Raw genomic sequence first — 12,986 nt, 5'->3', positions numbered from 1 at the left:
AGCTGTCCAAATGGGCCTCACAGTCTGAATAGCAAACCAGACTCGTGAGCGGAGGCCAGAAGCGAGTCGCACACAGCACGCTTAACGAGCTCGCCTGTTGGTCCGATCCAGGTCTCGTGGTTCGGAAAAACAAAATTGTAATGTGCCTACATTTAAAGCACCTTTGGATCTAATTCCTTGCTTTAAAAAGGGGTTATGAAGTTTTTTGCCGCCGACAAAACGCCACTTGTTTAGCAATTACGTTCGAAAAATGTTCACTAGTATCAATTGCACGAAATGTTGTCAACGCCACGACATTAAATTGCTTTACTTTTATTCAACGTTAAGTGCTTCTGGGTGTCATTGGCACTCCGTTATTGCAGATTTTCGCCGGATAAAACTACGACAAACTGAGCGTCAAGCACCATATAAAGCTCTTTATTGTACTCTTGATTATACCGGTTCTGTTCGCAGTCATATTTATGCTGTATTTCTTATGATGTGGTCGCTCAGGAATACTTGTGTTAATAAAAACAATCAATCAATTACATGTGTACCTTACTAGAGCGAAGTAAGCTATTTATTTGCATAAACTGCCTTTAGCTGAGCTTCAGAGAAAGAGAGAGACAGAGAGAGAAAATGATAAATGAAAGGCAGAGAGGTTAACCAGGACTGAGCCCGGTTGGCTACCCTACGCTGGGTGAACGAAAAAGGGGAGGGATAGATTAAAAGAACAAGAGAAAGTGCACTGTGGATATTGCCGACGTGGTAGGAGTTTTCTGTTCTATGTCACTGACGGTCGCTCATTCAGGATCACAGAGAGTCACTCTTTCTTTCTCTTTCTTTCTTTCCTTCTTTCTTTATTTCCTTAAAGACCCCACACGGGGGTATTGCATAAGTGGTGGGATTACAACAATAGTTAAAACAATATTAGTTAAGGTGAGAGAAATGATGACGCTTCTTCCATGAATGCAGATGAACTGATGAAGGCAGCGATGTCGTAAGGAAGGCCGTTCCGGTCTACAACTACGCGAGGGAAAAACGAGGACGAAAAAGTGACAGTGCGCGTTTTGGTGCGACGACACTTAATGAATGGCCAGTACGACGCGACGTTCGTGTCGGCGGTGAAATATATGGTGCGATGGCGAGCGCACTGCAAAATAAAAAAAGAAGAAATTTTGAAATAATGATAAGCTGGCGATGCGTCGGCGGTACGAAAGAGTTGGTGAACTGGAGTCTGCTTTTAACGACTCAATCCGGTAGCTTTCAAAAATCGCAGCAGCGCTTTCGTGGCCTTCTCTAGCTGCGATATGCGAGGCCGTAGTCACTGGACAAATTATATATGCATACCAAATAATTTACTCCATTAGAATTCCTCAAATGGGTAAAGCTATAATTTTTGAAAGCAAGCCTTTGTCTTTGAAACAATAAACAGCTTCAGAAAACCATATCTTTTCAGTGTTGCTAAAAGACGAAAAGAAGAAAATTACAGCCGAACTTGTCTCACGATGACTGCCAACGGTAATGCGTATAGCATGCGAGCCATGTAGCGACAGACTGTATTCCGGAAGTGTTTATTCGACACGTGTCGTGGTAATTGATTGCTTCGGCTGTATGCGCCACATACTGCGCCGTCCGAGTTTGCTGCGGCACTCGCTTTCCAGGGTCGCTTGTGAGCATGTAGGCATGGCGACGACTGTGAGACGCTCACGCAGTGCCGATAGAATGACGAAGACTGAATGGTATCGATGTGACCTCAATGGCGATGTATGATGACACTGAGATGTCGATTTTTAATTATGGTGATGATGTAACGGCAACGACGGTGGTGGTGACGGTGGTGACGACGGCATGTAGACCGCGAGATGACTCTATGACGACGATTGCATGACGACGACGGTATGGCGACAACCAGACGAAGAGGCTGAAGTGGCGACGATGGCACGGCGGCATGACGACGGCGGTATGACAACGGACGCATGATTCTGACTGTCTGCCGACGACGCAACGATAACAATCACATGACCACCGCGGTGTAATCACGATTGCATGACCGCAGCATGTATAGGATACAACGACGAACAACGAATGACTTCAATGTATGGACGAAGGTGGCGTGGCGGTGACGGGATGAAGACAACGGGATGACGTTACTGAAGCGATATCGATGGTGAAGCTACAGCGGGACGACGATTACATTACGGCGACGGTGTGACGACGACTGTGTGATGACGATGGCTCACTACGACGGCAGGATGAGAATCTGACGTGAAAATTTCAATGGCGACGAAACAATGACCGCGGCGGCATCCCGACGACGACTGTACGAAGACAACGCAATGACGACGATGGCGTGACAATGGCATGAGGACAATGAAAGATGACGAGTGTACGATGACAATGGCTTAACGATGACGGTATCATGACACCCCTATGACTACATTGGCGTGACGACGACGGCATGACGAGAGTCTTTTGACGAAGCTGGTTTGACGATTATTGCACGACTCCGACGGCATAACTACAGCAGTCTGACAACGGATGCTTGATAGCGACTCTCTGACGATGACGGCATGACAAGGGCGGCATAATCTCGATTGAATAACGACGAAGAAAGAGTGATATCGATGTAACGACGAATGTACTATGATGATGACGGCATGATGACAAAAGGATGACGTTACTGAAGTGATGACAATGATATAACGACAGATTGACAACGGCATGGCGACGACTGCGTGATGATGATGGAGCGATGACGACGGCATGGCGAGAGTCGGACGACAAAGCTGGAATGACGACGATGGAACGAACACGATGGCATCAAGACCACGAACACCTATGCAGTTAGGCAAATTGGACCACTGGGTCTGAGTAGAAGGCATGAAGACGACAGTATGACGAGTCAGACCACGAAGCTAGGATGACGACGATTGAAAGATCACGACGGCATCACGATGACGGTGCGACAGCGAATTCTTTACGACTGTATCACAACGAGGGCATGACGAGGATGACGACCATGACGAGGCATCACGAGAGTCGGATGACAAAGCTGGCATGACGACGATGCAGGACCCGGAAGGCACCACGACCACGAGCCTATATCTAGTGGCCCAAGCTGTTAGACAAATTGGGCCGCTGTGGGCGTTGTAGAAGGCGTCACGACGACGGCATGACGAGAGTAAGATCACGATGCTTGTAGGATTCCTCGGGTCTCATGACCGTCGCACGCCAGGCGAACGTCGCGTACTTCCCGCGCGCGCTGTTCATCTGGCTGTCATCGCGCTGTAATTTTGCTGCGCACTGTAACTCGTGTGGTCGCACCCAAATCTTTAAGAAGTGCGACATAATTGAAGGTTACAGTGAACAGCGCGCGGGAAATCTTTGAGGCCTTTTGCATATTCACAAGTGGCGACTCATGCGTTAGTTCTGTGTCCCTCACGGTATCAACAAAAGGAGTGCAATATCTCCGTGGTTAACCCTTATCCTTCTTTTTCTTTCTTTTATGTCACCTTCAATGATACCTTTGTATGCTGCTTTTGCAAATAAAGCATTTGGTTGCTAGTCAGCGCTCTATCCTGTGCTCTTTGCTCGTTCGTCCTGTGTCGCGCTCTTTCTGTTTTATTCCAATATAGCTTGCTGGCCTGCTCGAAAGTGTTAGTTGTAAACGTAATAAATGCTTTCCGAGTGTACACGTGGTTGTCGTCTGCTGCTTTCTCGAGCTTGTACTGGACCGCGGTTGATGGGCAGGCGTGCATCAACCACGGGGCTCGGTGTGCCGAGGCATAGCGTCGTTGGCAGCACCCCCTCCCCCCTATTATCCCGGCAAGATGGAATGACGACGACAGAATGACCACGACGACATTTTACTCTGATTAGCATTCTTTGCCTACTTCAGCCTTTCTGAGCCTGCCCGCATATCCATCCATCCATCCATCCATCCATCCATCCATCCATCCATCCATCCACCCATCCATCCATCCATCCATCCATCCATCCATCCATCCATCCATCCATCCATCCATCCATCCATCCATCCATCCATCCATCCATCCATCGACTGTCCGTCCGTCCCACGCCAACCCAGTAGCCTGCCTCTTTCGTCACTAGGTATGTGCTCATGGTCGTGATGCCATCGTGGTCATGCCTTCGTTGTAATTCCAGATTTGTCATATGACTCTCATAAGGCCGTCGTCGTCGTGCCATTGTCTTCATACAGTCGTCAAGTACTCGCTGTCACGCGGTCGCAACAGCGTCGTCGTGGTCATTCAATCGTCTTCATTCCAGCTACATGATCTGACTCTGCCACGTCATTGTCGTCACACAGTCGTAATTATGCCATTGACGTCATGCCGTCGTGGTTACTGTCCTTTTGCCATCGTCATCACTTCAGTAACGTTATCCCATTGCCGCAATGCCGCCATGCCGCCGCCACCATTCCACCGTCGTGATTCCATCGATGTCAATCTTTCTTCATTCTATTGTTATCACATTGGTGTCATTCAGTTATGATTATGCTACCAATGTCATGCCATCGTCGTTAGGCAGTAGCTATCATGCATCCGTTGTCAGACCATCGTGGTCATACCATCTTCGTCACTTCAGCTTCATCCTCCGACTCACATCATGCCGTTGTCGTCACGCCATAGTTGTCATATTATCTTCGTCATTTCATTGTTTTCATAACGATGTCATGCAATCCTCATCACATTTGTTGTCATAACGTCGTCGTGATGATGTCGCGGTCGCGCCATCGTCGTCATACTAGTAAACTTCGACATCCGACTTTCGTCATGTCGTCAGCCATCATCGTCATGCAGTCGTTGTCATACTATTATTGTCATGCCATCGTGGTCGTACCATCATCACGGCTTCATCATCCGACTGTCGTTATGCCTTAGTCGTCACGCTGTCGTCGTTATGCGGGCATCAATGATACAATCATCGTCACGGCATTGTTATCATACACTCGTCATCATCTCATTGTCCTCATTGTCCTCGTCATGCAGGTGTCGACATGCATTTATCATGTTGTCGTCATGATGCCGTCGCGGTCGCTCCATCCGGCGGCTGTCATCCCACCGTGGTCGTACCATCGTCCAAATTCCAGCTTGGTCATCCGCTTCAGTGCTAAGCTCGAGCTCGCGGGATCGAATCCAGGCCGCGGCGCCCGCATTTCGATGGAGACAAAATGCGAAAACGTCCGTGTACTTAGATTTCGTGCACGTTAAAGAACCTCTGGGGGTCCGAATTTCTGGAGTACCCCACTACGGCGTGCCTTATAATCATGTCGTTGTTTTGACAAGTAAAATCCCATCATTTAATTTTTTTATTATGGGTAAATATACACCTCCCTAACTATACGTGCGCCGCCGCTACTGTCTGCCCTCGACGTATACCCACTCGTATGCCGCCAATGCTTTCGCGTCAGGTGCCCGCTCAGTTGCGACAAAGTCGTTACCACGGCGGCTACGAGACATTTTTCGCTAGAATAGCAGCTTGGGCTTGCTGGTTTTTCATCCTGCTGTTAACAGCGCGAAATGCAGACAAGAGACGAGACAAGAAGACACCACAAGCGCTGTTGCATGTGGAACCACTATCTTGAGTGCAAAAAAGAAAAAGTGCGTGTTTCACATGATGCGCGATCACGTGACTGCGACACGTGTGGGCAATGGTTATAAGAGCCGTGTTTCTTTCAGAATAAACGTTGTTGAAAACAGCGCATGTGGTGTCTTCTTGTCTCGTCTCTTGTCTGCGTTTTGCGCTGTTAACAGCAGGAGACATTTTTGCCACGTGAACCCGTTGGCCGCAACGATCACAACGTGACTTAACCCAGCAGCTATAGGCGTCACGTCTTCAAACTTCCTCACCTTCCAACTTAATTGTTTTCTGCGCTCGTTGGGACCAGACATGACGAAAGCAGTGTGGAAATTCGGAACCAAGAAGGGAGGCGTTAGGACATAGCGCTAGATAGCTTTTTGGCATGTCGCGTCTGTTTTTTCTTCCGAATTTTTGCGCTACTTCCGTGATGTCTGTGCCACACCTTCTGCATACCGATCGCGATATGCTGCCTTTTTGAAAAAAAAAAAGAAAAAACGTTTGTTGAGTTTTACGTGCCAAAGTCACGATATGATTATGAGGCACATCGAAGTGTGGAACTCCGGATTAATTTCTAGCACGTGAAGTTCCTTAAAGTGAGTCCAATTTACGCACGGTACACGAGAATTTTAGCGTGTCGCCCCCGTCGAAATGTGGCCGGGATTTGAACTCGGGCTGAGCAGTCGCGCAACGCCATAGCCACTACCACACCACGGCGGACGTATGTGGGCTGCTTCCCGTCCGTGCTCGCTCTAAGACAGTTGCTTTCGACGTGCTTCTACTATTGGCACCGACAGTATGTCCTCTGCAGATATTTTCTTCCCGCCTTGCTACCTTCGTCAACAAGGACTTGAAATTTCATGCGGAAAGTGCGCAATGGTGGCATTCACGAGGAAGCCAATGTCTGGTTACGGCGTATCTATTAACGGACAACTTATACCATACAGCAGAAGCCACAGGTTCTTGGGAGTCGTAATTGACAGAGACCTGTCTTGGACTCCGCACGTCAATTACGTGAAAAAGCGGCTGACTGCTATCTGTCACCTGTTCAGGTTCCTTGCAGGAAAAAGTTGGGGAGCATCTATACACGCTATGTTACAGTTGTACATGGCGTTGTTTGTTGGATTCCTGCGATACAGCCTGCCTGCAATATCCAACACCTGCAAGACTAACCTGCGTACGATTCAGAGTATTCAAGCCCAAGCCCTTAAGATATGTCTTGGCTTACCACGCAGTGCATCACCGGCTGAAACCATTGCCCTAGCGCAGGATTACCCGATCACGACGCATATTGCCGTTGAGACAATGCGTATGCATCTCAGGCATTATGCTAGGACCCCTTCCCACCACTTGGCGAGCCTCACTGCTGCAAGGCCCTGCTCGATATTTAGCGGTATTGTCAGTGCACATCGTGCGTCGTTTACCTCAGGGTACGCACCTGCGGCCAAGCCAGCGTTTCCTCCGTGGTGTTTGAGCCGTCCACAAGTTGAGATAACGATTCCAGGACTACAGAAGAAGACAGATCTACCGGCCCCTGCTCTAAAACAGCTGAGCTTACTTCTTCTGCATGAAAAGTACAGCAACCACGTGCACATCTATACCGACGGATCGACTACGTCGTGCAGTTCTGGTGGTGCCGTGGTTATACCAACGCGAGGAATGACACTGCGGTTCAGGACATCGCATGTCACGACCTCAACGGCGGCAGAACTAACGGCCCTGCGTCGAGCACTGGAATTCATTGATTCGGAAAGACCCAGAAAATGGGCTGTGTTCTGTGATTCAAAACCGGCATTACAGTGCACGCAGTCAGTTCTCCGACACGGATGTCATGACCAATTGACATACGAAGTCGTGAAACTTCACCACGATGTCCAACAAAAAGGCCACGAAGTCGTTTTTCAGTGGGTACCTGGCCACTGTGGAATCAGTGGCAATGAGTCCGCCGATAACGCTGCTCGCACAGCTCATCAAGAAGAGCACAGCATTCCGATTCCGCTTTCGAGGACTGACGCTGCAAGGCAGCTTCGACACCTGGCACGTAGCCTCACAGTGACCGACTGGAACTCGCAAAACTTACGACTTACACGACTACATCGACTAAACCCCTCCCTGCAGCTCCGACCTCCACCCGGACTTCCTCGACGTGAAGCTACGCTTCTCTGTCGCCTTTGGTTAGGAGTGCCTTCACAAAGGCATACTCTACATTAATTGGGGTGACTGACAGTGCAGCATGCGAGGTCTGTGGCACCGAAGAAAACATCGACCACCTGCTGTGCCACTGTCCAAGATATGCTCTAGAGCGACAAGAACTTGCCAAAGCTTTCCAAAAACTGGACAATCGGCCGCTTTCTGTGCAGGTGCTGCTGGAACACCGCCCCCATCGCCCATCGGCCCATAAAGCGGTGAAGGCACTTTTGTGTTTCTTAAGGACGACGGGTTTGTGCGACCACCTGTGACTATTAAGGCAATTTCTGTAAAACCGCACGCGTCAGCGAACTTGCCACAATTTCATTCTTTCCTTCCCTCCTCTCTCTCCCTGTGATCTTTGCTTTCCCCTTTCCCATTACCCCGGTGTAGGGTAGCCAACCGGACGTTATTCTGGTTAACCTCCCTGCCTTCTTCTTTTCTCTTTCCTCCTCCTCCTTCTTCCCGTCTTTTTTCAGCTTCAGCACGCATTGTTACAGACTGGGTTTCCTCTGTAGCGTTAGGTCGTTCTTTACAGAAGTTGCTTCTGTTAAGGTACACTTGAAGGTACATCGCAGACAATTCGGTCTCGGAGCATCATGTTCAGCGAGTCCCCAATATTGCAATTGTCTGCTATGCGTCGGATTGCGACGACGAAATCGTGTACGGATTCATAGGGTTTCGGCCCTTAGTATTCACTTAAAGTCATCACTTCGTCATCTGCTTCATCATCTACTTCGTCATAACTCAAAGTATTTACTTGAGAGGTGCTACCCTACCCATTTGGACTTGTACAGTCGACCTTCTAAGCGCAGTCGCTATAGAAGTGCTCTCTTCTTAGCCGAATAAACAACAACATTTGCTTCAAAATAAGTCTCAGTTGGTGAGGTAAGGCTTCCAATTATCTGTGCCTTCGTTGACATTCGTAAGCATGCAGTGGTTACCGGGTCTGCTGTCACTGGAGGCTTAGCACTGGGCACTCGCTTGCATATGTGGGGACTTTCCTTACTCGTCGCTACTGTTGCATAAGAGCGGCAGTGCAGACGCGGCAGCGTTGGCGCGGTCACGACTGACACCTGCACCGATGAAAGAAATTCACCTTGTCTTATGATGCGAACGCTAGAGAGCGTTTATTTCGCAAATGAACGATGAATATATGCAACCAAGTGGAAATGCGCACTTGGGGCACGTACATGACGCAATAGGTCAGTACCTCAGACAGAAAGGGAAATAAATAAATAACGAAAGAAAGAGAAAAAAGAACGAAAGAAAAGAAAGGAAGGATAGAGAGAGGACACTGAGGGTGCGTTAATCTCGAGTTGATAATTGCGACTATAGGACTATGGCGTGCTTATTAATAAGTATTGCTGGCCAAGCGGTGCCAAGTGAATATTTCGCGGGCAGTTCGCTGTCCCGAATGAGACGACTGTTTTAAAGAGTAAGAACACTGCGTCGGTTCGCGCCGCATCGCGTGAATCGCAGGTGTTCTGGCCATTCCTGGCGGCACAGAGGTGATCCTGTTCACAAGCAGCCAGCACAGGAGGGGCGCGGACGACTTCCCGGACATACAGACCGTGCTCACGGACCTGTTTCCGGGCGACATGCCGCCGAGGCCGCCGCAAGTCTCCCAAGAAGTGAGTCTTACGACTTGCGAGCGATCAAACTAAGAAGTTTCGTTTGAGTGTTTTCTTAGTTGGATCGAGCTGAATGTCCCTTCTAGGCAGACGATCCTTAAGTGTGTTCGTCATCATCCGGCAACAGGTTGCGCTCGGGGAGGTCAACTTACGAGCGAGCAGGTTTATTAAAGCAGGCACGGTACTTTGTCTAGCGGTGGCCGATTATGAACTCGCTCGCTTTGCGACTTGTAACGGAACCTTCACTCTTAACTCTCATATGCCAAGTTCTACCAAACAGTTTTCGTGCTCGCCAGCTCACTTTTAAGTGAGCGGAGCCATCAACAGACCGCACTGTGCGACCGCCCTCTTTCTTTCCTACTTTATACACATTATGCTGCTTTTTTTTTAGCTGCACAAAATCTTTAAATATTGCCTTTGGCAGATAGCACAGTTCCGGCTGTTGATGAAAATAATTTCATGAGGCGGCCATTACTCCTACGATATCAGAATGCTTAATGGAATAAATGATGCCATTATTGTAATCAACTTTTAATTACTTACCTTATGGTAGATATTTCAATCTACGAATCGCAGCTAGTGAGTATTCAAGGGATATCGATTTAAAACAAATTTTGAGGATGGCACTGGTTTCTAGATATGCGCCGTCAAGCTTGCTGTGAAATTGCATGGTTGTTTCATTTACTTATTGAACAAAATGCTGTTTTATGCACTGAAGTACAAAATTAACTGGAACGCCAAGGGATTTCGTCAGACAATTTCAAAATCAATATCTCGAAATTGGCACCTAGGCGGCAGCGCAATCCACAAACACTCCGGATATGAAATAAAGTTTTTTTTTCGTCTGTCTGGCACAGAACTGATATTTAATACCAGCGTTTTATTTGCTATGCAAAAAAAGGTGAGGCGTGCAGACAGGACACAAGAGAAGTGGACAACACGAATGCCGCTACTTGTACACTCCTCTTGTGTCATGTCTGCACGCCTCACCTTGTTTTGCATAATGAATCCTTACCAACTAGCTCATCTTTCTGTCGTTCTAAGTTTTACTTGCATGGTTGGCTTGCCAATTTTGGCGGTGTTGTCGTTGTACCTCTAAGCATTTTGTCCCCATTGCATCGCCATTTTTGCTCGCAATGCAGCTTTCACTGTTACGTCCACAATCTCGCGCAGGCATGCTTGATGACACGACCATCCGCTACAAACGCTGTGCGCATAGACAAGTTTCGCACTCTGAGTACTTCGTAGTTAACCAAGTTGCGTAACGTTTTAATTGCAGTCACGTGGATGGGAGAGTTCTCTTTCAGAAAACTGCCTACACGCCGTTGATTTACGCAGTGCCCATTCAGTTATAGCGGCGCGTCCGTTGGAACATCTTGAGCCGACTGAGTGGCTATCGTGATTCCCCTTCCAGGTCTACGAAAGGTACTACAGGCCAATGGAAGGAAAGAAAGGTTTCATGGCCACCCTGGTCATGATTCAGCCAAAGTCGCGAGGCACCGTGACACTGAATGCCACGAATCCGTCCGACCAGCCGCTCATCGACCCACGCTTCCTTTCTCAGGCTGAGGATGTCAAGAGAACCGTGAAAGGTACGTCACTGTTCAGAAACAACACTTTACACCAAATGTTTAACTGGCCGCAGATTGGGTTCGCATCATACAGGTGAATCGGCGTCACTGGTGGAAAAGTAAATTAGAATTAATGTCTCGGCTTTTACGTGCCAAAACCACGATTTGATTATCAGGCACGCCGTAGTGGGGGACTCCGGAATAATTTTAGCCACCTGGGGTCCTTTAACGTGCGCCCGACGCAAGGTGCGCGGGCGTTTCTTGCATTCCAACCCCATTGGAATTGCGCCGCCGTGGCTGGGATTCGATGCCGTGCCCTCGGGCTTAGCAGCGCAACGCCTTAGCCACTACGCAACCACGGCGTGTGGCCTCGCTGGTCGTACACTAAACGCGATGACGTATACAAAAGTGGAAATTTTCACTTCTTAAGCCGGCGCTTGCTCTGCCCATCCATCGGGGTCGGCGCGAGTGAGTGAATTTTTTGACGAGTACAATGAACTGGTCGCGATGCTCAAAGAGAGATATATATACAGAAATACAGAGAAGGCGGCCTCAGCTATAACTTGCTCTGGCCTGCTACTCTACACTAGGGAAAAGGGACGGGAAGGAAAAAGGCTGATGAATGGTGATGACGGTATGAGGAAGAGATGCGTATATACAATCACTGAAATGTGGCATCTCTAAAGCCGTGCGTCCAGCCCTGTGGCTTGGAGAAAGGCTATAGCGGCATTTGTTATCAGGGCGGTGCTGTTTGCATTAGGCCAAGGATCTAAAAGGAACTCGTCTGATAGCGGCCTCTTAAAGACGTTTGCAATGGAAGAGGGCAGTTGCTGTCGTTCTTGCGCGTACGCGGGACATACGCAAAATATATGACCAAGCGTTTCTGGTACCTTACAGCATTCACAGTTTGGGCTAGTATTACTGCAACATATCGGATGTCTATAACGGCTGGTGAATGCGACAACAAGGCGAATCCGGTGCACCATGCTTGTTTGACTTCTTTTGAGCTTGTGAGGCATACGAAATTTCATTTCTTGGTCCCATTTGTGTACTCGCTTGTGTCGTCGATCTGGTTGGGTCCAGTGTTCCAACGTACGGTTGCGTATTACGCGACACACGTCGGGCGTCTGTGTCTGTTCGTGAGAACGGAATGCGTACTTCAGAAGCATTATTTAAAGGAGTTTTCGCTTCAGTGTCTAGCTGTTCGTTTTCTGTCACGCCACAGTGTGAAGGTATCCACTGAAAGATGACATTGTAGCCATTTATATTTGCGTGGTCAAGATGCTGTGTAATTTCTATAGCCATTGGATAATACGGGCTCCGTCTGAGGACACAGTCAATCGTTTCAACAGCTGGCTTGGAATCGCAGAAAATAGTCCATGCGTGAGGAGGCTCCTCGGAGAGAAATCGAAGTGCCTCCCGGATAGCAACAAGTTCTGCGGCAGTTGATGTCGATCTATGGTCTAGTTTAAACTGCCGAGCGATGATCATATGTGGGATGACGGAGGCTGTAGTTGAGGCATATGGTGTAAGAGAACCATCGGTATACGCGCGTACAGTATCTCCGTATTTCGCAGATATGTGAAACACGGTAAGTTGCTTGAGGCCAATAGATGCAACGGACGATTTCCTTGTAATTGTAGTTTGGGTGGCGGATGCTATCTACCTCCGTAATCGAGGCCTGAGAATTTCCTCCGAGAAATGCGCACTAGTGCCATTTACGCGCAAATCCATAACAAACTACAGCGTAATGATAAATGGCCAAATTATACCACATGTTCGATTGCACAAGTTCCTAGGCGTCATAATCGACAGGGACTTGTCATGGAGCCCTCACGTGTCATACGTGAAAAAACGGTTGACAGGCCTCTGCCACCTGTTCATGTTTTTCACTGGCAAGACTTGGGGAATGTCGACAAGTGCCATGTTACAACTGTGCGGGGTGTTTTTTCTAGGCTTTTTGCGATACAGCTTGCCAGCAATAACCAACACAGGTAAAACGAAGCTACGCACA

The 12,986-nt window shown here is 48.4% G+C and overlaps 1 protein-coding gene across 2 annotated transcripts in view; it reads left to right on the top strand.

Moving 5' to 3' along the window:
* Positions 1-12,986, top strand: part of LOC142589525 (glucose dehydrogenase [FAD, quinone]-like) — a 124,740-nt gene that overhangs the window by 43,515 nt on the left and 68,239 nt on the right. For both annotated transcript variants that reach the window (XM_075700929.1, XM_075700930.1), the window contains exons 8-9: positions 9,250-9,401; positions 10,816-10,993. In XM_075700929.1, the coding sequence (XP_075557044.1) occupies positions 9,250-9,401; positions 10,816-10,993 (330 nt within the window). The remainder of the gene's footprint in view (positions 1-9,249; positions 9,402-10,815; positions 10,994-12,986) is intronic.

This window comes from Dermacentor variabilis, chromosome 8 (genome assembly GCF_050947875.1).
Source record: "Dermacentor variabilis isolate Ectoservices chromosome 8, ASM5094787v1, whole genome shotgun sequence".
Taxonomy (NCBI): Eukaryota; Metazoa; Arthropoda; class Arachnida; order Ixodida; family Ixodidae; genus Dermacentor; species Dermacentor variabilis.
Note: the sequence above shows the minus strand (reverse complement) of the source record. Positions and strands in the feature narration are given on the sequence as shown.